This window comes from Tachysurus vachellii, chromosome 23 (assembly GCF_030014155.1).
Source record: "Tachysurus vachellii isolate PV-2020 chromosome 23, HZAU_Pvac_v1, whole genome shotgun sequence".
Classification (NCBI taxonomy): Eukaryota; Metazoa; Chordata; class Actinopteri; order Siluriformes; family Bagridae; genus Tachysurus; species Tachysurus vachellii.
Window position 1 is genome coordinate 13,512,905 of NC_083482.1, and position 25,000 is coordinate 13,537,904.

At 39.9% G+C, this 25,000-nt stretch overlaps 1 protein-coding gene across 3 annotated transcripts in view; it reads right to left on the minus strand.

Moving 5' to 3' along the window:
• Nucleotides 1–25,000, minus strand: part of fto (FTO alpha-ketoglutarate dependent dioxygenase) — a 155,053-nt gene that overhangs the window by 40,318 nt on the left and 89,735 nt on the right. Inside the window, exon 9 of one of the 3 annotated variants that reach the window (XM_060859335.1) lies at nt 3,119–3,341. The exons of the other annotated variants lie outside the window; for them this stretch is intronic. Within the exon in view, the coding sequence (XP_060715318.1) occupies nt 3,302–3,341 (40 nt within the window). The 3' untranslated portion in view covers nt 3,119–3,301. Of the gene's footprint in view, nt 1–3,118; nt 3,342–25,000 lie in introns of those variants that run through there. 3 annotated transcript variants of the gene reach the window in all.

A 25,000-nucleotide genomic window follows, 5' to 3' on the forward strand; every position in this document is an offset into this window, starting at 1 on the left:
GTTATTATCTGCTGAAAACCAACTTATTGTCACTTGCAAATTTCTAGAGCTTACAAATAAACATAATAAACAAACCCCCAGGAGGTTTATGTCAAAATATATTCAGCTTATAATAATGTAAGCTTGCTTGACTCAGCCTACGCCTCATCTCTCCTCATATTATCAACCTGGGTACAAAATGCTGTTAAATACTCGTGTAGCAGGAGTCTGAACAGTTTCTCAGGTATTACTGGATGTACTGTATATCTGTAGATCTGTAGATCTGTACTGTGGATCTATAAAGCTGAATATATCTGAGTGTGCTGAAGTCACTGTGTACAGAACAAACAGAGATTTCACTGCTCATAGCGGACAATGATTTCAGAGCTGCAGACACATCAATACTCGCTTTACTGTGTGCAGTATTACAATTTGTGGTAAAGAGAGAGAGAGAGAGAGAGAGAGAGAGAGAGAGAGAGAGAGAGAGAGAGAGAGAGAGAGAGGAGAGAGAGTGGAAAATGGCCTTTTGATGTCCTGGACATAAATCCTTATTTTGGTATTAAAAAAGCGTAAAATACCATTACGCCCTATGGATAGAAAAGGAAAGAGAGCAAGAGTGAAAGTGAGAAAGACAGCAAGAGACAGACAGAGAGAGCGACAGAGAGAGAACGAGAGTGAGAAGGAGACAGTGAGAGAGAGAAAGACAGCAAGAGAGAGAAAAAGAGAGAGATAGCGGAGAGTGAGAGCGAGAGTGAAATTGAGAGAGACAGTGAGAGAGAGAGAGAGAGAGACAGAGAGAGAGAGACAGTGAGAGAGATAGAGAAAGAGAGAGACAGAGAGAGACAGAGAGAAAGTGAGAGTGAAAGTGAGAGAGAGCAAAAGAGTGACAGTAAGAGAGAGAAAGACAGCGAGAAAGAGAGAGAGTGAGAGGGACAGACAGACAGAGAGAAGAGAGAGAGCTCTATGATTGCGGTGAGATCGGCCTGAGCATGTCATCAGATAACCAACCATAGTACAAGATAAGTGGGGTCAGCACACACACACACACACACACACTCACACACACACACACACTCACACACACTCACACACACACACACACCCTTTAGACACCATAAAAAGAAATGGCACTGTACAGATTTACTTTTGGTGAATCATAATGATGAATGCTTGACACAATTTACACACATCACACATCTGTGTCCTCTCTCTCTCTCTCTCTCTCTCTCTCTCTCTCTGTCTCTCGTTTACGCTTTACACTGTACAACATTCTGAATTCTGTCACAGGTACAACTGAACATCGCAAAGGATAATCTTCGGTTGTGAGGTTTTTCTAGATCTTAGTATGAACACGACTCTCACCAGAAGCCGATCGATTCAGTGCCCCTGTGACCAAAAAGTATACGCTGAGACCTAAACCGAGTACTTACGCACTATTCCACATCATTGTGCATTAGAAATCGTGCGAGTCGTGTGAAATTCCAACAGTGGGAGAAGAAACTTCTAGAATTTTAAATTTGACCAAAAAAAAAAAAAAAAAAAAAAAAAAATAGGACCAAATAATAATTGTTTACAAATCAGTCCATAATATTTAATTATTTAATTTTTTTAAACCAATATTTACTTATACTACTGGCTAAAATATACACTTTTTATGTATATATATACAAAGTAAAATTGGCTGTTTAGCAGTTCTAATAAATAAAAAACAAACAAACAAATAAACAAACAAATAAATAAAAGTTATACATATTTTATGCATTTTATTTTAGTTATTTTATAATACAGAAGAAAAAAATACAATATATTTGATGCTCGATATGTGAGGAATAGGTGTAATATTTAAACGGTTGAATAGGATTGAATTCATTCATTCATTCATTCATCCACGTATTAATTCATTCCTTTATTCACTCTTCTGAGCTGATATATAGTTATGTGGATATACAGGCATAAGAAAAGAGGATTAAATGTGTGAGGAAAGTCCATGTCAGACCCCATGAGCCCTGAAGCCCTGCTGTGATTTTCTTTATCTAATAGGGTCTAATGAGTCAGACAGTTAGGTAGGCATCCTCTGGAGCAGTGCGAGGCCCCCGGGGGTTCATCGCTCGAACCGTGGTGCAATAAGAATCAAATAGAGCTGCTCTATTTACCCGAGTGTAGAGAGTGATGACCAGCTCGTTGCCCGTTGAGCCTCAATATATCTGGGCAAGGAGAGCAGGGGATGAGAAGCCTGATCTCATCTTAGAGACGATCACATGGCCATTTATTCAGTCTGAGAAGATGTTTAGTGGAAGAAACCCAAATGGTAGATGGAGTGGATAAATATATACACCTTATAAACCCTTACTGAACCTATACCGAGGAGGAGGAAGGAGGAAAAAAGGTGATGAGAAGAGCAAAGGGTGATAATACAGAAATATAGAGAGTAAACAGAAACATTGAGAGGCGAAAAACATGTGACTTTGCTGACAGGAGATGCAATAGACAAAAAATAAAGCACCAGCACCTTCAAGGGGAGAGAACAAATCTCTCTCTCTCTCTCTCTCTCTCTCTCTCTCTCTCGCTCATGCAGTGAGGAGAATTGTGATTGACTGGTGAAGTATGGGCGCGTACACACACACACACACACTTACACTTTTTGTATTTTAACCAGATTGGAATGTTTACAAATTAGCATCAATGTAAAGTACTGTATTACCTCAGAGCTTCTCTCATTCTCTCTCTTTACACACACACACACACACGTTTACAGACCTTAGAATTGGCATCTCTGTAAAGTATTACTTCAGAATCTGTTGTGTGTCTCTCTCTCACTCACTAACAAACACACATACACAAAAACCTGAGAAATGAATGCTAAGCTCATTCTTTTATAGTTTATATTAGCATCAGTACCTCAGTGTCCTGTACCTTAGTATGTTCTCGCTCTCCCTCTCTCTCTCTCTCTCTCTCTCTCTCTCTCTCTCTCTCTACACACACACAGACACCACACATACACACACAGTTTAGTCTGTGAACACTCAATTGGTGTGTACTCAATAAGTCTAAGAGCTTACTCTGTGCACAGGAGGGGTTTCAGGTGTTAGCCGCACGCTAACTGCTAATATGAGATCTAATCACAGGAGTGTAGACCCTGAGTGTGTGTGTCAATCCAGACCTAATGCCTCCTTATTGCTGTGAGCTGCCTCGTGTTTGTCCACAGCTTGATCTGGAGCTCGGCTCGCTCTTCCTCAGTCGCTCGGCTTGCTTCACGGACTCGGTGCCCTGGCGAGAGACGAGCGGCATGACCCCTCTGGGCCTGCTCGTGGTGATGAATAGGCTAGCTGGCTAACGCAGGTAGATTACCCCCATAAGACGGTCTGTTAGTGGAGCGGAGAGCGAGGGAGGGATAGAAGCAGAAAAGGAGGGAGGAAGAAGGGGAGGCTATAAATAACAGATTTATCTCTCTCTTGCTCCTAAGGCTCAACCACAGCAGGGGCAATAAAGAGGCCGAAGAGAGAGATGACAGAGAGAATTATGTCAGGCCCGGTTGTCAGTCATAGCACCAAGTGTGTGCGTGTGTGTGTGTGTGTGTGTGTGTGTGAGAGCGTGAGCATATGAATGAGAGTAAGTGTCTCTGTATGTGTTAATCTGGGTTTGCACATATGAATGAATGTGTGTGTGTGTGTGTGTGTGTGTGTGTGTGTGTGTATGTGTGTTTGTGTGTGTTGACGCACGCCTGGCAGAAGGAAACTCGTAGCAGGGTGACAGGCGAGCATAATGCTCTCATCACTCTTCCTCTGCTCGCCGTGACATCAGAAGTGGCCCTGGGCGCCGACGGCGACCGCAGCTTTAGCCGCCAATCTCGCAAAAGGAGGAGAAAAAAAAGCCCTAAACTGCAATCCTTCATGCTTCCTCTGTATGCATAAAGAGATGAAAAATCACCGCCGTCTTTGTATTGTCTCGCTGAGGTGATACACAAATATTAGTTTATATCTACTCCACCTAAGATTGCCTCCCTAAGCAAGACGGATTGGGTACGGAGGAGAAGGGCAATATTCTGCCCAACATATTCAACCCATCTTTTATATGCTGATGTTTCCAAACGCAGGCAGGTCTGAGACGCCCGACAAGATAGATAAATAAATAAATAAATAAATAAATAAATAACTAAATAAGAAGAATAAGAAAAGTTTGCCCGATCGTGCCCTTGCTCTTTAATTAGGGGGCAAATTGTCATGCGGAAAATTGTTAAAAACATTTCTAAAGCTTTTCTTTGCAGTCTAATTTTCATAGTCACAACATCGTGTTTATTACACAGGCACGGCAAAAAAAAAAATGGAAATGAAAGCAAAAGTGCTGAAAAAAAAATCAATGTGAAGGAGGAAAAAACAAATAAGTGTCTAACTAAACTCGATCTGTCTCATTGATCTGCTATTTGTTTTAACACTGGAGCTGGTTTATTTGCCACGAGCCAGAAGAAGGGATGGAGAGGAAAGGAAGAAAAGGAAGATGGTTGGTGAGGTGTTAGAGTTGTGAGTTTGGGGGAGATGAAGAGCAGGTGGGAGCAAAGATTTCTGGGTCAAAAATTGCTCCGGTAATTCTTTTTCACCCAGCCAAGTGTAAAACTCATTAGACAATGCATAATGCCCTTAATCAAATCAATGGCAAAGGCAACTACACACTGATAGCTCCTATCAAAACTTACACAAAGCATGGAAAATTTCTCATTTACTTATAAAAATAAGCCAAGATGGAGGAATTATCTGCGAAACAGGTTTAATTGCGTGCTGGCTTCTGGATCGATAACCGTGTGGAAGAAAAAAAAAAGAGAGAAAAGCGATATATATATATATATATATATATATATATATATATATATATATATATATATATATATATACATATATATATATACACGAACAAGAAAAACTTTGGTAGTCATGACAACATATTAGTAAATTAGCTAACAGTAAATTAGCTAAACAGCGTATTCCGTTTTAAATGAAATGATTCACGTGAATTTAAAAGAGTCGACTCGCTTTAAAAGTCATCGGTTTCACATATTCAGACGTGTTCTTCAAAATCTTTGCCTTTCGAACATTCAAACAAAAAAATTCAATATTTTGACTGCTTAAATCCTTAAAAACTCAGCTTTGTCTAAGTCGTATCCTGTCCAGCGAAACACATTTTGAGACGACGCTTCGATAAATTCGATTGAACGCCAAGTACCGAAGAATTCATATAATACTGTAGATAGGCACAACGGCTTAGTGTTAGCATGTCTGCCTCACACCTTCGTAGTTGGGGGTTCATTCCCACCTCCACACGGTGTACTAGAGGTTGCTTTTCCCCGTTCATCAGGGGTTTACTCCCAGGTCTCCGGTTTCCTCTTCCAGTCAAAAGTCAGCATTTTAGGTTGATTGGCCTTTCTAAATTGTCCGTAGTGTCTGAGTATATGTGTGATTGTGCCCCTGTCCATGGGGTCCCTTGCCTTGTTCCCTCAGTCCCCTGGGATAGACCCCATGTTCCCTGTGACCCTGTGTAGGATAAGCAGTAAAGAAGATGGATGGATGGATGGATGGATGGATGGATGGATGGATGGATGGATGGATGGATGGATGGATGATATTGCCAATAATATAAAAGTCATTCAAAACAAAAGCATTCTCGATGCCAGGCTTTTGGACTTGACACAAAAGACAAAAACACACACTCTCACACACACACACACACACACACACACACACACACACACACACACACACACACGCCCACACACAGAGTGTATCCTTGTAAACAGACTGCTGGGGCTCACTGTGGTAATTACAACTCCCTTGCTACAGATGCTGTGCAGCGCATCTATTGCGACGCTAACGTAGCGAGAACGGCACATCTGGGCCTCCACGCACCTCTCGCTTTTGTTAACGGCCTGGCTCTTCATTTTTTACCGGTGACAGCAATGATATTCCAGTCATTTACTGGCATCTGGTTAGAGAGAAAAGCAAGCAGGGAAGAAGGAGGGTGTGCGTGTGTGTGTGTGTGAGGAAGAAAAAAAAAACAGGACGTACTTTTATTAATTGTGGAGAGATTACATGGTTCTTCAAGCATGGAGTTTGTCATCAGAAGCCATTACACACCATCATTAGCTGCTTCTCCACAGTGTCAACAGCAATTTGAAAAGGACTCATAAGTTTGGGAAACAAACAACGACACAAGCAATGGGGAGAGATGGAAGAATGGAGGATTTATTAAATAAACAAACAAACAAACAAACAAAGAAATAAATAAATAAATAAATAAACGCTTTGTTACACAATTAGCCCCTGAGATATCTATAAACAGATTCTGTCACTCACCAGAAGGACCACTAGAAGCTCTAAGGAGCAGAAGCACTAGGGCAACAACATTTAATAAACATCAACAAATCACACTCAGAGACTAAATATATGGCAATGACGTCCTGCTGTCGTTTTGCCGTCATATAGTGAGAATTAACCCTAAAAACTCTTATACAACCAAGATTTGTTGATGCATCGTACAGTTCGATCTGTTTATATTTACTTTTAATGTCATGGAACATCATGAAAATAACTGAGTTCCTGTTTTCACTTACACTATAGCAGCTGTAAAGATGTTTGTCTTGCTCTTGAAGTTAATCTTGAAAAATCAATGAATTTTTTTTTGAAAAAAAAAGAAAAAAAAGATCCTGCAAAGTTATTTCTTCAAGTGCTAAATAAATTTGAGTCACAAATTCACAGGAACTGCTTGACCTCACTATTCAGAAGAAAACGTCTCCATTTCTTCTCTCTCATTCTCTATACAGTGAGCCATCATGGAGGGTTAAGTATGACACGGCTCCTCTGTTCCCTCCAATACAGATTCCAGTCTTTCTTCATTTCTATCTTTAATTAAGCGCTAGCTTCAACATTGCTCAACAACGCAGCTCTATCAGCTTCCATCCAGGCCCTGGAATGGAGCAAAAGTGCTGGCGGCCATACCGTAAATTACCGTGAGGAATGTGATGGGCTGGGCGCATGAGAGAAAGAACGTGACAGGGGAGCTGAAGATCTCACAAAGTACAAATCACAAGACTTTCAATAACAGTCAATGTATATAATTTGTACCATTTGGAAAGATATTTATTGTGGAACCTGTTCAGTGTGTCCTGATGACCCGGTTAGGCCCCGGAGGCCAGAGCTCATGAGTGATGGCAGTAAATCACAGCACAGATTTGTAACAATGCAGCAACATGTACTTAAGCTGCCTGTGAGCTCGTTTCTCTCCGAAAAGTATGTAAAAGTCTACATAAGCTCGTTTCGTGTTCGTTTGCACCTGATCATCCTGCAGGCTGCATGTTAACTTTCTGCACTCAAAGAAAGTTATAAATCTATTTTTATTACATTTACGTTTACATTTACGGCTTTTTGCAGACGAAACGCAGGCATTTTTTTGAGGAAAAAGAAACAGTAATTGGCTAATTTTATTTTATGAAAAAAATGAAAAGCCAAAATAATTAAATTGATATTTATATAAAATCATAATGAAATGAATAAACATATTAATTAATTAAATTCAGATTTGAAATATTAAACTTTTATTAAAAAAGTGAATTCATCCATTTTCCACTGAACTTTCTGTCTTGCTGACTTTTTTTTTTTGCTTCTATACATGTAAACATAAACAAACACCATTAATAAAAAATAAATAAATAATGTATTTAAAAAAATACATTTGGGTTACTTCAGGCAATTCCTTGAATTTTCTTTTTACTTTTATTTTTTAAATCCATTTTTAAACAATTTCCTTTCAGATATTTCAAACTTCCCGCTAACAATCAGTATGTGTTTTTTAAATAACACACACAAGTTTGTACAGGTGAGAACAAGCGACTGACACACAGCTAGGAAACAGAGCGCAGGGTGCTACAGGATCACGTGCGTGGTGACAAGCGGATCAGTGTTTTCACGGTGACTGAGAGACAAAGGTGTGTGACTGCAACGCAGCAGCAGCTCTATAATTGCTAAAGCTAAATTAGCATCGGTTCTTTGTGCTCGCTAAGAAGGCTGTGTGTATCCTAGAGAACTAGCGGCCTTTCAGATGTGGAGCGGCTCTGTCACACTTCTGTCTCGGTAGCATAAAAGGCTTGCTTTTTACCACACACACACACACACACACACACACACACACACACACACACACACACAACCTGCCACTCCTGCTGAAGTATCTTCAAACACATCTCAACAGCTGTCATATTCTATAAAAACCCCAGTCCCGGATTCTTCTAGAAGATTGTACACACACGCATGCGGGGGTTGCTCTTTCTAAACAGATTCTGACCTGCTTCAAACACTATTGATGTTCATACACATGGCTCAAAGGCAAAAAAAAAAGTAGTAGTAGTAGTAGAAGAAAAAAAAACGGGGAAAAAAAAAAAAAAAAAACGCAAGCGTCTCACTTTTAGCACTTTAAAGAATCAACTCCCAAATGCGGTATTTGGATCCAGGCTTGTAGTATTAAATTTTCCTTGAGTAGGCATCTATGTGGGTCTACTTAGCATATTAGCGCAGCATTAGGGCCCTGCTAGTGCTAATCGTTTCCTGGAAGTGGAACGTGTACAAATTCTATTGAGAACAAGAGACTATCGAGTGCAACAAACCTGCAACCCATGAAAAGTGCTCCAAAATGAAGAAAAAAAACGAGAGATCAATGAACAGCAGTGAATTCCTGTCATCACCAATATGATAAGCAAGTGCTAATTAGCTTAGCATGACCACCCCCCTCCTGCAAGGTTTGACCGCTAGCAGGCTAATGTAGCATAATCGTATGTGAGACCAGGCGATATTAACCCTGGTCTGACTTCTTCTCCCAGTCAGAGCTGATCGATGGTGAACTATCGCCAGGGGGAAAACACACACACACACACACACACACACACACACCCTGCAGCACCCTAATGGAGGCACATTCAACTCAAAATCAATAGAGGGAGACGGAGTGCAAACCCACAGTCCTGCCTGAGGGAAGAAGCAGCAGGGCCAGAACAAAAAATGCACACAAATGAACCTTTTCAAAGAGCGTCTCTGACTGATACGTTCAATAAAAGTATTCATATATAACTTCAAACTTTCAGACGGATGGGGGTGTTAAATTTTAACACTATTCTCATGTGATCTTTGAAGAAAAAAAAATGTACAAATCTTTTTTTCAAAGATATTTACAAATCTAACACAAACCAAATGGCATTTGCGTCTACAGTTAGTAGCTCGAAGTGAACGCATGTTTGATAGTTAGTCATTGTGTAAAGTCTGTTCCAGACAAAATGCTGTGAGGAAAATTCTTTTAATACTAGTGCTGTCTTGAATTTCTTAACTTGTATGATCTTTACTAGGTAAAGCAAGTAGCATCGGTCGATCTGAGTGTGAAATTTACTTCAGAAATGTTATAATATTTATAATTTACAAATGAACATCAAAATGGTGACAACATACTATATTGGTGACAACATAGAATAACCAAATATTTTATTTGTAATTTCTAATAACTCTGTTTCTGTTGTTGGAATCCCATTCAACAAAAAAATAAATAAATAAATAAATAAATAAAACAAAAATAAAAAAAAATATAAAAAAATTAAAAGCTAAATTATTTTAGCTACAAAAGTCAAGTGTTATCTACCCAAGTCATAGTATTGTGGCTAGTAATGAATATTTTAGCTACAAAAGTAAGAGAATTTTATCTGTAATAGTCAAAGTATTTTATCTGGATTTTATTATGAATGCCAGAAAAAAAATTCGACAAATGTCAAATATTTCAGCGACAAGAGTCAAAATATTTTAGTATAGTATATGTTAGCTACAGATTTTGAAGAAATTCAGCTAACAATGGAGGAAATTTTAGCTACAAATCTCAGGGTATTTCAACTACACAATTTTTCAGCTACAAAAATAATGGGATTTTAGCTAGGAATATCAGAGCATTTTTAGCTATGAAAGTGAGGACATTTTAGCTACACAAGTCAGTATATTTTAGCAAATAAAGAAAAAAATAAATAAAAATTAATAAATCACACCTAGAGACATGTATAAAAAATATAGTTCACCAAAACAAAGATTTGTTTTTCTGCACCTACAAATTGTAATTTACAAGAAATTTAAAGCGTAATAGTTCCTAAACTCAAGCATCCTGGCAATATACTATCAATCAAGAGCTTAAGTTCCACTGGCTGCCGAGCGCCAAACGAGTCTCCTTTCTATCTACAGCAGAAGGCGGCACAGCCTTAAAGAGTCTAGCAATTTCCCAGCTCGCTTAATTCCTCTTCACCTCGAGAAGACCTGCTCCGAGGGCAGTGTTGCGTTTAGATTAATTCCGCTTAATACTAATTGGTCCTTGGACTGAGAGGCCTCGTGGGATTGGCTCCCTGCAGTCCACTCTGGAAAAGGGGGCCGCACCACTATCGGAGTGCTGCTGATGAGTAGAACGTTTTATCAGCACAAACATACACGCAAATGCCCCCTGGGGCTGAAAGCATACCCAATAATTAACTGGCACACAAACCGTAATTACCGTGTTTACAATCGCTCTCTGTGAAACCGAGAGACTAAGAAAAGAAAGCTAAAGGAAAGAAGGAGAAGAAACACAGTGATATAATGTAATGTTAAAAATAGATATTTTTCTTTTTTTACCCTTCTTCTCTCTCTCCCTCCATGTTACAGTCTCTTAATAAGCTCGGAGGGCTTGTTGTCAGCATAATGCCCATCACTTATTTATTTTCCAGAGATAGCCCTATTAATTTCCCCCTCGGATTGAAACTCGCCGATGTGGACGGATCCCACGTCCCCGGGGTGCTCCTCAAGGAAAAGACGCAAATGACCCAAATAAAGGAGGCTTCTGAAGGCTGCTGAGAGACGCCAGCACCATTAAAACTAAATGAAGTGTTTATTAGCCATGCTGACAGCAGTCTCCACGCCGGCACATCAAGAGCCGTTACAGTTAATGTTCTCCCCCTGAAACACGCACCGTTTGTTTAGTTCTGCCGCTGAGGCAAAGCTGAGATTTCTGCTTTTATTTATTTTTACCTGTTCGCTTGTGTATGCTTTCTAACTGCTTGTATGCATGCATGCATAAAGTTCTGCTCTACACACACCTGTTATACAGCGTTCTGCTCTACACACACACAAATGTTACAGAGTTCTGCTCTACACACACACCTGTTATACAGAGTTCTGCTCTACACACAAACAAATGGTATAAAAAGTTCTGCTCTACACACACACCTGTTATACAGAGTTCTGCTCTACACACACACCTGTTATACACAGGGTTCTGCTCTACACACACACCTGTTATACAGAGTTCTGCTCTACACACACACACCTATTATACAGAGTTCTGCTCTACACACACACCTATTATACAGAGTTCTGCTCTACACACACACACCTATTATACAGAGTCCTGCTCTACACACACACACACACGTTACAGAGTTCTGCTCTACACACACACCTATTATACAGAGTTCTGCTCTACACACAAACAAATGGTATACAGAGTTCTGCTCTACACACACCTGTTATACACAGGGTTCTGCTCTACACACACAAATGTTATACAGAGTTCTGCTCTACACACACACCTGTTATACAGAGTTCTGCTCTACACACACACAAATGTTATACAGAGTTCTGCTCTACACACACACCTGTTATACAGAGTTCTGCTCTACACACACACCTGTTATACAGAGTTCTGCTCTACACACACACCTGTTATACAGAGTTCTGCTCTACACACACACACAAATGTTATACAGAGTTCTGCTCTACACACACAAATGTTATACAGAGTTCTGCTCTACACACACAAATGTTATACAGAGTTCTGCTCTACACACACACAAATGTTATACAGAGTTCTGCTCTACACACGCTCCTGTTATACAGAGTTCTGCTCTACACATACGCCTGTTATACAGAGTTCTGCTCTACACACACCTGTTATACAGAGTTCTGCTCTACACACACACAAATGTTATACAGAGTTCTGCTCTACACACACACCTGTTATACAGAGTTCTGCTCTACACACACAAATGTTATACAGAGTTCTGCTCTACACACACACCTGTTATACAGAGTTCTGCTCTACACACACACCTGTTATACAGAGTTCTGCTCTACACATACGCCTGTTATACAGAGTTCTGCTCTACACACACACCTGTTATACAGAGTTCTGCTCTACACACACACCTGTTATACAGAGTTCTGCTCTACACATACGCCTGTTATACACAGGGTTCTTCTGTACACACACACACCTGTTATACACATGGTTCTGCTCTACACACATGCCTGTTATACACAGGGTTCTGCTGTACACACACGCCTGTTATACACAGGGTTCTGCTGTACACACACACCTGTTATACAAAGAGCTTTGCTGTACACACACACACACACCTGATATACACAGAATCCTGAGATACACACACATGCACGCACACACACACAGCTGTTATACACAGAGTTCTGCTGTACACACACACACACAGAAACAGACACACACACACACACACAGATACCTGCTCTTCCATCCTTCCTTCCTTCTTTTACTTCCTTACTTTCCTTTCCTTCCTTCCATTCCTTTACACACACACCTGTTATACACATGGTTCTGCTCTACACACACCTGTTATACAGAGTTCTGCTCTACACACACGCTTGTTATACAGAGTTCTGCTCTACACACACCTGTTATACAGAGTTCTGCTCTACACACACACCTGTTATACAGAGTTCTGCTCTACACACACACCTGTTATACAGAGTTCTGCTCTACACACACACCTGTTATACAGAGTTCTGCTCTACACATACGCCTGTTATACAGAGTTCTGCTCTACACATACGCCTGTTATACAGAGTTCTGCTCTACACACACACCTGTTATACAGAGTTCTGCTCTACACATACGCCTGTTATACACAGGGTTCTTCTGTACACACACACACCTGTTATACACATGGTTCTGCTCTACACACATGCCTGTTATACACAGGGTTCTGCTGTACACACACGCCTGTTATACACAGGGTTCTGCTGTACACACACACCTGTTATACAAAGAGCTTTGCTGTACACACACACACACACCTGATATACACAGAATCCTGAGATACACACACATGCACGCACACACACACAGCTGTTATACACAGAGTTCTGCTGTACACACACACACACAGACACACACAGACACACAGATACCTGCTCTTCCATCCTTCCTTCCTTCTTTTACTTCCTTACTTTCCTTTCCTTCCTTCCATTCCTTTATTTCTTCCTGACATCCAGCTATCCTTCTCTCAATTCTCTCTCTCTCTCTCTCTCTCTCTCTCTCTCTCTCTCTCTCTCTCTTTCTCTCTCTCTCTCTCTCTTTCACATTTTCTGCCTGTTCTCTGCTTCTTTAACAGTTACATTCTTTATTTCAGAGGTTTTGACAAAGTGCTAGAAAAGTTCTTTAAGCACTTCCCGTGAGCGCTGGGATCGGTTCAACTATTTATTTTTTTTAATAAAGTTTAAGATGTAAAGGGGTAGGGAGGGCAATGGGGTGAGTCTGAGAAGCCAAACAAAATAAACTCAATAAAAATAAACAAAGAAAAGCAATTAAAACCTCGAACCTTCGTCATTCTCTCCTGCATTCTTTTAACCTAATAGACGGAACCGGAGCAGCTTCTGACTTCCACTGACGCACTTTAATACCTGCCACTGAAACCTGACAATCATTTGGCTCCCATTATTTTCTCATTAATCCTCTCTTTAGATTTTTAATGCCTTACTTATTTGAGGCTTTTTTTTTATTATTGCTATTTTGCTTAATAACAGCTTGCAAAAAAAAAATAATAATAAATTACGAGTAACGGTCTTCATTTGAAGCGGAATTAAAAGAAAAGGTGCATAATGAATGCTGAGAGGGGAAGAAAAAAAAAACAATACTGTAATATGTGACTTCAAAACGTTTTTGATATAATTTTTTTGCCCTAAAATACACACTTACTAACCCACCCACACATACGTCTCTAATTATTTTTCATAACCCGCAGCACTACGCAGTAATAATGTTCCAACCTTGCCCTAACCTGTCTATATTTGACATCTCATACACACACACACACACACACACACACACACACACCTAATTGCCTAAATCAGGGTCGGAGAGTTACTGCTGTACTGTCGTAAATGAAGCTTTAGTCTAAATTGCAGGCTTTGAGGATGAAGATTGATGTTGGACATAGTGTATTACTGAAGTTTGAAGCTGCAATCACAATCCACTACAATTATCCCGGGCCATTAAGAGCTGTGCTGAGCATGTCACAATCAAGCCTGAATACAATTAATCACCTGCTGTGAGAGGAGTTTGGGTGTGTGTGCTTGTGTCAGCCTATGAGTGAATATCTGTGTGTGTATCTATCTGTACTACAGTATATATCTATAGCTAGGTATTTTTCTCTATATATTTTTATACTCTAAAAAAAAAAAAAAAAAAAAAAATCAAAATGATTTTAATCCTTTTAATCTCCCACCAGTAAAGACGCATGGAATGGAATTCTATGGTAGCTTTACACACGTACAATGAAAAATAGGTTTTGTGAAGAAACCTGTCACGTCACGCCTCGGCCCGAAACTTTCAAAAAAATCTGTGCTAATTTTGAAAAAAATTGCAAGCTCCTTCGAATTTCGCGTTCATTTGTACGATCGCAAAATCCCTGAGAGACAGAAATATCTGCGTCAGCATGCGTCTGTTTGTACGATTTTTCCTACTCGTACTGTATGCACAAGGACAAAACAGAAATAAACTCAAAGTGGGCGTGGCTTCATAAATTCTACCACTATGTCCTGGGAAAACATGAATAATAATAATAATAATAATAATAATAATAATAATAATAATAATAATAATAATTGAGGAATTTCAGCAATATCCGCATTGTAGCTGAACAAATCTCTACGTCACTCGAGTACAACTGCTTTTTAACTAGATGATGTTTTTTTTTGTTGTTTTTTTCGTACATGCCTACACACGTTTCAAACAAATTTGTGGTATTTTCCCGAATACAAACAAACAAACTTGTAGCCTAATTAAATCCTCTGTGACCCTGACCATATAGTCATACAGTGTCTAAAGCAATTCTTCAGGTAAAAGATACATTCTAAAGGTTTAAAAGATTTTAGGTTCGGTGGTACCACAAGAGCAAGAAGGTAAAGTACAGTTTGATCGCTTTATTTACTGTCGTGATAATCGTTATGGTCTTTGTTTATCCCATAAGGTTCATAACACGCCCTGAGACAAAAGAAAACCTCCTATTTAAGTATGTATTTGTTCACTAAAAAAAACTCTATACAACTATATATGTAATTGAAACGTTGCCATGGAGATATACATGTCAGCGTTCTTCAAGAGTCACTCAGATGTTATATACAGTATATACGTGTATGTTTTGTTTGTCTTTGTTTATGTTTGAGCTCATGGCTGGAATTTCCCACTGCGGTGATCACGAAGGCGTTTGTTTAAGCTGCACACGTTTGCCCAGTCATGGATGTAAAAGCTCTGAAAAGCATTTGCAAAAATGGGGCAGATGATGTGTTCCGGTGCCGAAACGAGATAGCAGATTTTGGGAAAATGAGACAGGACACCGATCTGATGCCGATGCTGCGTTAAAAACAAGACAGGAACCATTTCGTTAAGAAAAGCACTGATTTATAGAAACATACAGTAGAGCGAGTGTGTGTTTCCTGAAATTATTCACTTTCCTACTATTATTTCTACTGAACAAAACAGACAACATTTTTACTACTTTATGCACAATGTAAAGACAGACAGACAGACAAACAGACAAACAGACAGACAGACAGGCAAACACACATGCATACAGACAGACAGACAAACATACAGACAGACAGACAGACACACAGACAGACAGACAGACAAACATACAGACAGGCACACATGCATACGGACAGACAGACAGACACACACACACAAACACAGACAGACACAAACAGACACAGAGTCAGAAAGACAGACGGACAGAAAGACACACACACAGACAGACAGACACACAGTCAGACAGACAGACAGACACACACATCCAGACACACAGACAGAGAGACAGACAGACAGACAGACAGACACACACACACACCCAGACACACAGACAAACAGCTAGACACACAGACAGACAGATAGACAGACAATCAGACCGATTAACTACAAAATGAACTGTTTATCTGAAAGCACCGCCCTCTTTCATCTTTCCCTCAATTCCAAGCCATTTCGTTTCACAGTCATTACACTTACTCTTTATGGTATATTTATATATTTATCTTCCAATCAGCAGTCTAACCTCACAACTACCCCACTCAGTCACCAGTAAACTACCCCACTGCCCTTGTCCTGACAATATTTCATGTTCCCAAGTGGTAAATTTAGACTGTTTTGAGTTCATTAATGTGAAATAAACCATTTCAGTGTATGTTTGACAAACATTACACAGGTATAGAGTTGAAATCAGTTAGCTATATTTATTCTACGCTTAGACACTAAAAGTACACGTATGAAATCGTTTTTTGGGGGTTTTTTTCCGTGTCTGCGGCTCAACTAAACCAGATGTGTAGCAGCTTTTTCCCTCCAAAAGCCTGGTGTTTCCTGCAGAACGCTGTATATTCACCTAATCCAGCTTCCAGAAAGAGTTATATGAAAAATGCTTGTTTTTTCCAACAGTTTTTAGAAGGTTATGGCTTTCACCGTTAAAACCAATGACCTTCTGAAACGTTGGCTCTCTCACTTATGGGTCTCTCTTCTGGCGACTGAGAAACTTTATTTGTTTGCCTAGTAAATTCTTTTGGTAGAAAAGACACGCGTACATCTGGCTCACACGGTAACGGTGTAGATTTTCACGTGATTCGTTCAAGCGAGTCGTCTTCGCTCGTCAGCGCCGGCTTTGGTGTGGATTTTCTACAAACTTCAGGGACACGATAATGAAAAGGAGCCAGTGCTAAATTGCCTCAGAGATATGACAGATGGAAGCAAGAGAAGAGAGAGAGAGAGAGCGAGAGTGAGTCAGACACCCTCCCTAACGCTAAACTAACAGTCCTCCTCCTCCTCCTCCACCCCCCCTTCATTCTCCGCCACCCCTTAACCGTCCTTATCTCATCTTTTAATAACAGTCCTGACACAGATGTGAGCGAGGCGGCTTCCAGAAAAACCGCAGCGGTGAGCTAAATTAGTCCACGCTAATGTTGATGTGGCGTAACAGCGAGCGCACCGTCATTCACGATGCACAGAATGTGGGCCTGAGCATGTCGGAGCTGCAGGGCTGATGGAGAGAGTGCAATCCAGAACAGGCCCGGAATGATGGGAAAGTAGGGTGGAGAGGTGTGTGTGTGTGTGTGTGTGTGTGTGTGTGTGTGTGTGTATGGCGGGCGCCCTCGGCAGAACAGAGGACGGCTTCATGAGAACATATTTCATTAAGCGTCTTTAACAGCGCTGGACTGATCTATATCTGACATACAGGTTGTAACTCAGTGGCCTGCTAAGCCTCCGCCCTGCCTTGGGCCTGTTGCCCACGGCGCTGAGCCGTACACCTGTGTGCGCGTGTGTGTGTGTATGCGTGTGTGTGTGTGCGTGTGCCTGCAGATGGTGTGGAATAGTGAATGGTAACACATTGATCTGTCATTACAGCCTCCTATTAAAATAAGCTAAGCCCTTATTCCTTATGCTACTTGCCAATAAACTAACCTTCCAACAGATAAGTGCATGTGTGTGTGTGTGTGTGTGTTACAGTAATGAGGACTGATAGATCCTGTTTGTCAGAGATCCGAGGGCACTTTTTCCTGACAGTTATGGCAGCCAATAAAGCGCAATCTAATAACATGAAGATAATGAGCACTATATGACAACTCTGTAGCATCTAGAGGTGTGTGTGTGGGTGTGTGTGTGTGTGACTATCACTAACCCCAAGGAGCAAGAGCATGTCTTTTATATTCCAAAATGCCTGTGGTGGAGAATGTTCCAAATCTGATTCAACACATCCAATAATCATCGCGACAGGAAGTGGATGTATAAACCGCTCGACGATCGCTTACTTTAGAGGAAAAAGACACACCTGCCATCTTTTCATCTTCCAACTATAAACACAAAGAGAAACATAGAAGAGCTAGAAAGAAAAAAAAATAGCTGGAGAGTTTACAGGACCTGAGCATCTGCATTAATCAGGAAAAGGACATGATGAGCTCTGCATGAGACACCAGTACTGTGTGTGTGTGTGTGTGTGTGTGTGTGTGTGTGTGTGAGGAGTTCTACAGTACACACAAATGTAAAAGAAACTCAGTGACTTTTTTTCCCTAAACTTTCCCAACATCAGAATCAATCAATTTCTACATAACAGACAAAAATAAAGTGATAAAAGAAATTAAAGTGGATTGAGACGCATCAGTGAGCAGAAGAGTAATGGAGTCATGGATATGGTGCTAATATGCGTCATCCATTTGTTGTCATAATTTGTGTGCGTCTGTGTGTGTGTGTGTGTGTTTTTGCTTAAATTAAAAAAATTATTTTTTTTTTCCTTTGGAGAAGGATATGTATAAAAATACATCAAATATCAATTATAATATATATATATATATATATATATATATATATATATATATATATATATATATATATATATATATATATATATATATATATAATATATATATGTCAATTTTGTTTCTCACAAATATTTTAAAAATAATTTTAAATTGTAATACAAAAACATCTTTAGAATAAATAAACAAACATACATACATTTAAAAAAAAAAAAAAGGTTTCAAACTGAAAATGTGTACAAATTAGGAAGAAAAAAAAAAGAGAAAGAAAAACGCGACTTTTTTTTTCCTTTTTCCTAAAACAAGTCTTTAAAAATCAAACCCTGGAGACCTGGATAAAGACCTGCATACGTTCCATCGACCTAAAAGTCATGTAAACCTTTTAAACAGAAAAATGCAGGAAGGAGGTCCGAAGGCCTCGTCAATATTTCCAAAAAAGAAGCTGAACGGAATATTTCCAATTTGCGAAATGTGGAAATAAAATCCACAACAAGAAAACGCAGTCAAGAGGCTGGCCTTCGATCTGTTAATGCTATAGTTCTGATTCAACTCTATGACAACCGTTGCATTCTCTGAAGATTTAACACATTTCTGAAAAAGAAAGAGAGAGAGAGAGAGAGAGAGAGAGAGAAAGATGTGAGCGTGAGCAGCTAAACCGCACGTTGCATTTTATTCATGCACGGTTATCTTCATTTTTTCCTTTCTTTGATTCGGTCTCTCATTAAAAGGCAGCTCTGTAACCGGAGCCGAGTCTAATGCCTGCCGTGTTTGGAGAAGCACAGAACCCCATTTGGCTCTAAGAGAAAAAGAAAAGAAAAAAAAAAAGAAAACGAAAGACCGCCAGACCTGTGAGCCACCGGCGGATTATTTTCGCCACAACCATGAAAAATTGTTAACTGCAATTGAAAATAAACCGAGACGTCCGTCCATTTCTAACAGTGTGTGTGTGTGTTTCTCGACTTTCAGCTCTAGATAGATCAGATGAGTGAGTGTGTGTAGTGTGTAGATGAGTGTGCGTCGGAGGTGTGTATGTGCACTATCCATGCCTGCCCGCCGCTCGTTACACACATGATACAGAATGAAATAATGGACTAAATTAACACACGAATACAAAATCAAAGTATTTTTTTTTTCTCTTGTGGAGACCAGTTAAGAACTCGAGCAGTGGAGCTGAAGATGAGGAACTATGCTAGAATACTGAAAAAGTAAACATGTAAACTAAATAAATAAATAAATAATAGTGTAACATCCTTGTGAGATTTTATTTGTAATTACAAATGTTAATACTGTGTGATGGGGTCAGGTTAACTTTACCTCATTCAAGCATCTAAAAATCACACTGAGTAAAGAAAGGCAATGTTTTTTTTTTTTAATGCAGGTTACATGTAATATTTGTGTTTAAGTCGGACGTTTTAACATCTGTGTTTTTCTTTCTCTGTGTTTTCAGAGAGTAGCAGAAAAAAAAAAAAAAAGACAAGAAGCAAAGAAAACGGATTCCTTTACGTTTTAGGCCACAGACACTTTGGGTGTAAATCTGAATCCAGATAAAGATATGTGGAAAACAGAACTGATACAGATATCTGCATTGTGCTCCACTCCTAGCCTAGAGTATGTTGTGATGTGATCGGACGTGTCTAAACAGACTGACAGACGGACAGATCTTTAATGTCTTTAGTACATAGCAATGAAATGTCATTTACCAGAAATGCAAATAGTAGAAAAAATGTGCAGATAAATATGTCAGTATATTATATATATATTTAGATGGTACCAATTTACATTTCACAGGACAAAGCTATTAAGTACAAGTCTTGCTAAATGCTCCTTAAATGTTTTTTTCTTGATTTCAGACGTATGGCGCGTACAAAAGCGAGGCAGCGATTGACATTTACACATGGTGACATGGTAATGTAGAGAAAAGCAGGAAGATAAATGCGATATGAAAAAGCCAAAATCTTTCACACACAGGTCTAGATTTGTAGCTAAACTACTGACTCTAACAAATCACCCCCCATCTCCCATCCCCCGACCCCCTCGACTCCTCTCCCCTCCCCCGCGCTCTTCCCCCTGACAGGCCTTGAGGGAAGGGTGGATTGAGTCAGGCCCAGCTGCCTTATCTCATCTCTGGCTTACTCAACTCAGAAAACGCTCGAGCAATGCTACTGCGATTTGTTTCCGCTCATGTTCGGGATTGTTTTATGAAAGACGAGGTGAGACAAGGTGAAACCCAGGAACGTACACGCATTAATATATGGAGGCATCCACACGCAGAGATGAATTATGACCATCCAAAAAAAAATAAAAATACTCATTTAGATGATTAACAGGGATCACCGGGTCACTTCTGACAAACATTTCACCATAACTGAACAGGTCTGCACACTGTTCGAAAGTTTCGTCAGAAGTCGCAGCGATTACAGCAACTTAGCCGTATTAGCATGGCTCTGGGTTACTCTGCTCCTCTCGTGTACACGCCAATTAGCTCGACTCTTTTCCCGAACGCCCGCGAGATGCGCACTCGGAGCACAGACGCACAAAGCTTCTGGGGCATTGCTACCGTCAACAAGCTTTGCAAGATGCCTTCAAAAAAAAAATTCAAAGCAATCACGGCACGGGCCGGTTTGGACGGCCTTCGTAAATCCAGTCATGGCTATCAAAGCTCGCTGAGCTCTCAGGCTGCTGGGGGCAAGGCTTTAGCTTTAGTGCTAAGCTACACAAGCACAGGGTGGGACTGCAGCATAAGAGACCATTAAAGGCCATGACACATGCTTATACACACCTCCAAGCCCTTCAATCAACAACACACGCCCAGACACACATTCAGTATGTATATATTTTATATATACATACTGAATGTGAGGTTTTCCAACACCATGATCATGATTAGCATAACCTACAATACCAAGGTGAGCCTAGTGTATACTGCCATGCTAATCAATTAAAAAAAAAAGTAATGCTAAAATTGCAATGTGACCTGACGAGGAACTACAGCAATCCACGCTAATTAAAGTTTTTCACACAATGAGGTATTCTGATGCAATGAAACCAAACATAAATTTTACAATTTTAAGCTAGCAAAAGCACATAATTTAAAATCAACTTGTGAACGTCATAAAGAAAAGAAAGTTAGTAGCCTAAGTGCATGAACATCCAACTGTGTGCTTTTCATAGCCACGAATTAAACGAGTACCAACAAACATATACTTATAATGACCAAAATTAGCAGCTTGTTAGAACACATTTATAAAGTTTTTGCACATGCTTAACATTTCTTGCTTAATTCATAATGTTTTAATTAAAAGATAATAAATACATAAATGGTCCCAACAGAGAATTTTGAGGCATACCTGGGAAAAACAAATTGTGTGCATACATTTGTCCAAGTTGACCTCACTAACCATGTTTGAAACTTCAGCAACATGACAAGTTGATAGTCAATGCCCGAGGCCACAACCTTTATTTCCACTTTGTTACAAGAATTCTGGACTTGTTGACCCTCCTTTGAGCAAAGATTACAGATTCATGGCAGCATTAATAGTCTCGCACCGTCCGAATGGATCGAGCGTGATTTTTCGCTTCAGCTGCCTTTTTGTTTTGCTGCTTGTTGGAAAGAAACGACCAACACACAACACACGTTTTAGGCCCAGCTGCGATCTCTTATACTGTTTTCAGTGTGCATGAAGGCACCGTAACTCGAGACCCCGTATCCCTGGTTTAGGTTAAAGCAAACAACACAAGGAAAAACCATCTAGAGAGAGCATCTTTCTTTGGGTAGGATTCATAAGAAATAACAAAAGATAATGTACTAACATAAGCTAAAAGCTCCATAGATTTACATTTCTGTCAGTAAATCTGATGCTTGGGAAAGATACAGGCAAAAATGTATTTAACTCAAATCCTTCTTATTTTCTCATGTTTAAAAGAAAAAGGAACAATCTTTCCTCACAACCTGGCAAACAGCTGCTGCAGAGAGCGATTATAAAAAAAGGTGGGAGCCCGTTCTCAAATTTGTGGCTTTTTTAAAGGCCGAAGGGTACGCAGGGTACGGTACCGAACTCTGTTATGACATATTCCATAAAAACAATTAAATCTAAATAAATCTGGCAGATACTGGCACAAGGGTATTTTTTCCTTTATTGTTAAAATTCAATAAAGCAAATCTTTGGCACATGCTGTCAGTAAGGATCGGAAAACTAAGGGTTATATACAAACAGGTCAAATTAAGAGCTGGCTGGTGTGAGATTGTGGGAATTTGTGTGGATATAAAACCGAAGGGAAAGATCCTGAGTAACAGAAACAAGATTGGAAGAGAAAGCTTTTAGAGCAAAGGAGAGGTGTAAAATGTGAATAAATGACCATTTAGTTAATTGGCAAAAAAAAAAAAGAATAAATAAATAAATAAATAAAATTTCATTTTTACTTATGACTGGGGTAAATATTTTTAACTAATTTATAAAACATTTATTTCTATGATAATAAAAACTGTATAACCACACAGTAACTAAATCTAAATTTCTTCTTCTTCTTCTTCTTCTTCTTCTTCTTCTTCTTATTATTATTATTATAAATTATTAATATGTTTATATATTATTACGTTGCATATTAAGTTTTAGTAGTAGTAGTAATAATAGTAATAATAGTATATAAGTACTAGTAATAGCATTGCATATTGTACTGTTTTCTTAATAATAATAATAATAATAATAATAATAATAATAATAATAATAAGTTCGTGAAGTTTGGGTCTGGTGTTTGGCCGATGGTGTGTGCAGAAGTTTGGTGTTTGTTCTGGCATTGAACCGGACCAAGGCAGCTTTAGCAGACTTTGACTGCTGTGTCTTTGCATGTGTGTGTGTTTGTCAGGAGCAAGCAGCTCAAGCAGCAAAGCCGATGGCTATTAGAGGTGATTAAGTAACCCGATGGCTGTTTGCTGTTTCTGCAAGTCTGCCACGAGGTTACGGCTGGCCCCGGATCCGTGCGCTTCTCTTTCTAAAAGCTTCCAGGCCAATTTGAACTGAACTGGAGGCCTTATCCCGGATCCTCTGGCATCATCATTATGACCCTGTTGTGCCAATGAGACCTCTGGTTGAGCTAGGGTAAGCCTGAGGGTTCACTGCGGCCTGGCAAAGGTGACGCTGGTGATGCCAGGCAGAGGTAAACACACACACGCACACACACATGCACGGCCAAGCAATGAGTCATCCCAAAAAGCAGTGAGGAGTAAATGAGAGCACAAGGCCAGCGTGACCCCGAACAGGAATGAGAGGCTTACTGTGCGGAGGTCTGCTCTGCTCTGCTCGGTATCAGCAAAAAAAAAAAAACTTCTAAGAGGGTTTTGATTGTCTTAACTAGGTCTGAGTGTACACACTGAGAGTTTATAGAGAAGTGCTTTCAAAGCGGAGATGAGGAGGTGTAAGCAGGCGAGGCCTTCAGAGAGGAGGGGAGCAGAAACAGAGAGCCTAAAAGCGAGAAAGAGAGATAAAGAAAGAGAGAAAGAAAGCTATCTGGTCTGGCACCTAATCAAAGGGATTAGGGTTTTGAGGAAGCCAAGCCTACAGGTTATCCTTCAGGAAGCATACCAAGTAGTTATCAAAAACACTCCACTTCAAAGCGGCTCAATTTTCCTATATTCGCAATGTTTTAGCCTCAACCTCCGGGGCTTGTTTCTGGGTAATAAAGGGTGTCAAGAGGTGTTTGTACTTGTATGAGACATGGAGACAGAGAGAGAGAGAAAGAGAGAAGCATATTTCAGTCAGCGTATTTGCTTCAACGTAGTCCAGGACCATCCGCTTTTCCACACAATGATCAATCACTCGACAGACAGCAGGTAACGCAAGGCGACAGTGTGTCTTCAGTCTCGCGGGGTTCTCACAAAGTAAACAATAGCCGAGCAGGTACTTATTCAAATCCCCTCCCACTCCATGACACGCTTGTCATTAATGGTGCACTATGGCTTCAGGGCTACCTGTTTAACATGGTAGGAATTATCTTGTTATCTCCTTGATAAAAGGACGATTGTCTCCATCTTTCGCTTTCACCGATCCGTACATGCACTTTCGTCGAGACGGCTGGAGTTAGAGAGCCGATTCGAATAAATCCTGGAAAACCACAGAAGGCTGGGTTTATTCCTCAGATCAAATCTAAATGCCTGACCCGTCTCCTCGTCTTTGGGGTAGCTTAGGTTGAGGTAAAGGTTAAGAGGGAGTGCTGGAGTTAGAATAAAGCTCTAAAAGAAAGTAGATCCAGTTTGAGGAGCAGTAAAGGTGGGTGTAAAGTTCATACTTGGACCTTAAACATAGATTATTTGTGTCACAAAAGGCACCAAGTAGTGAACCCTGGGGATTGTAGCTGAGTAGACACACACACACACACACACACACACA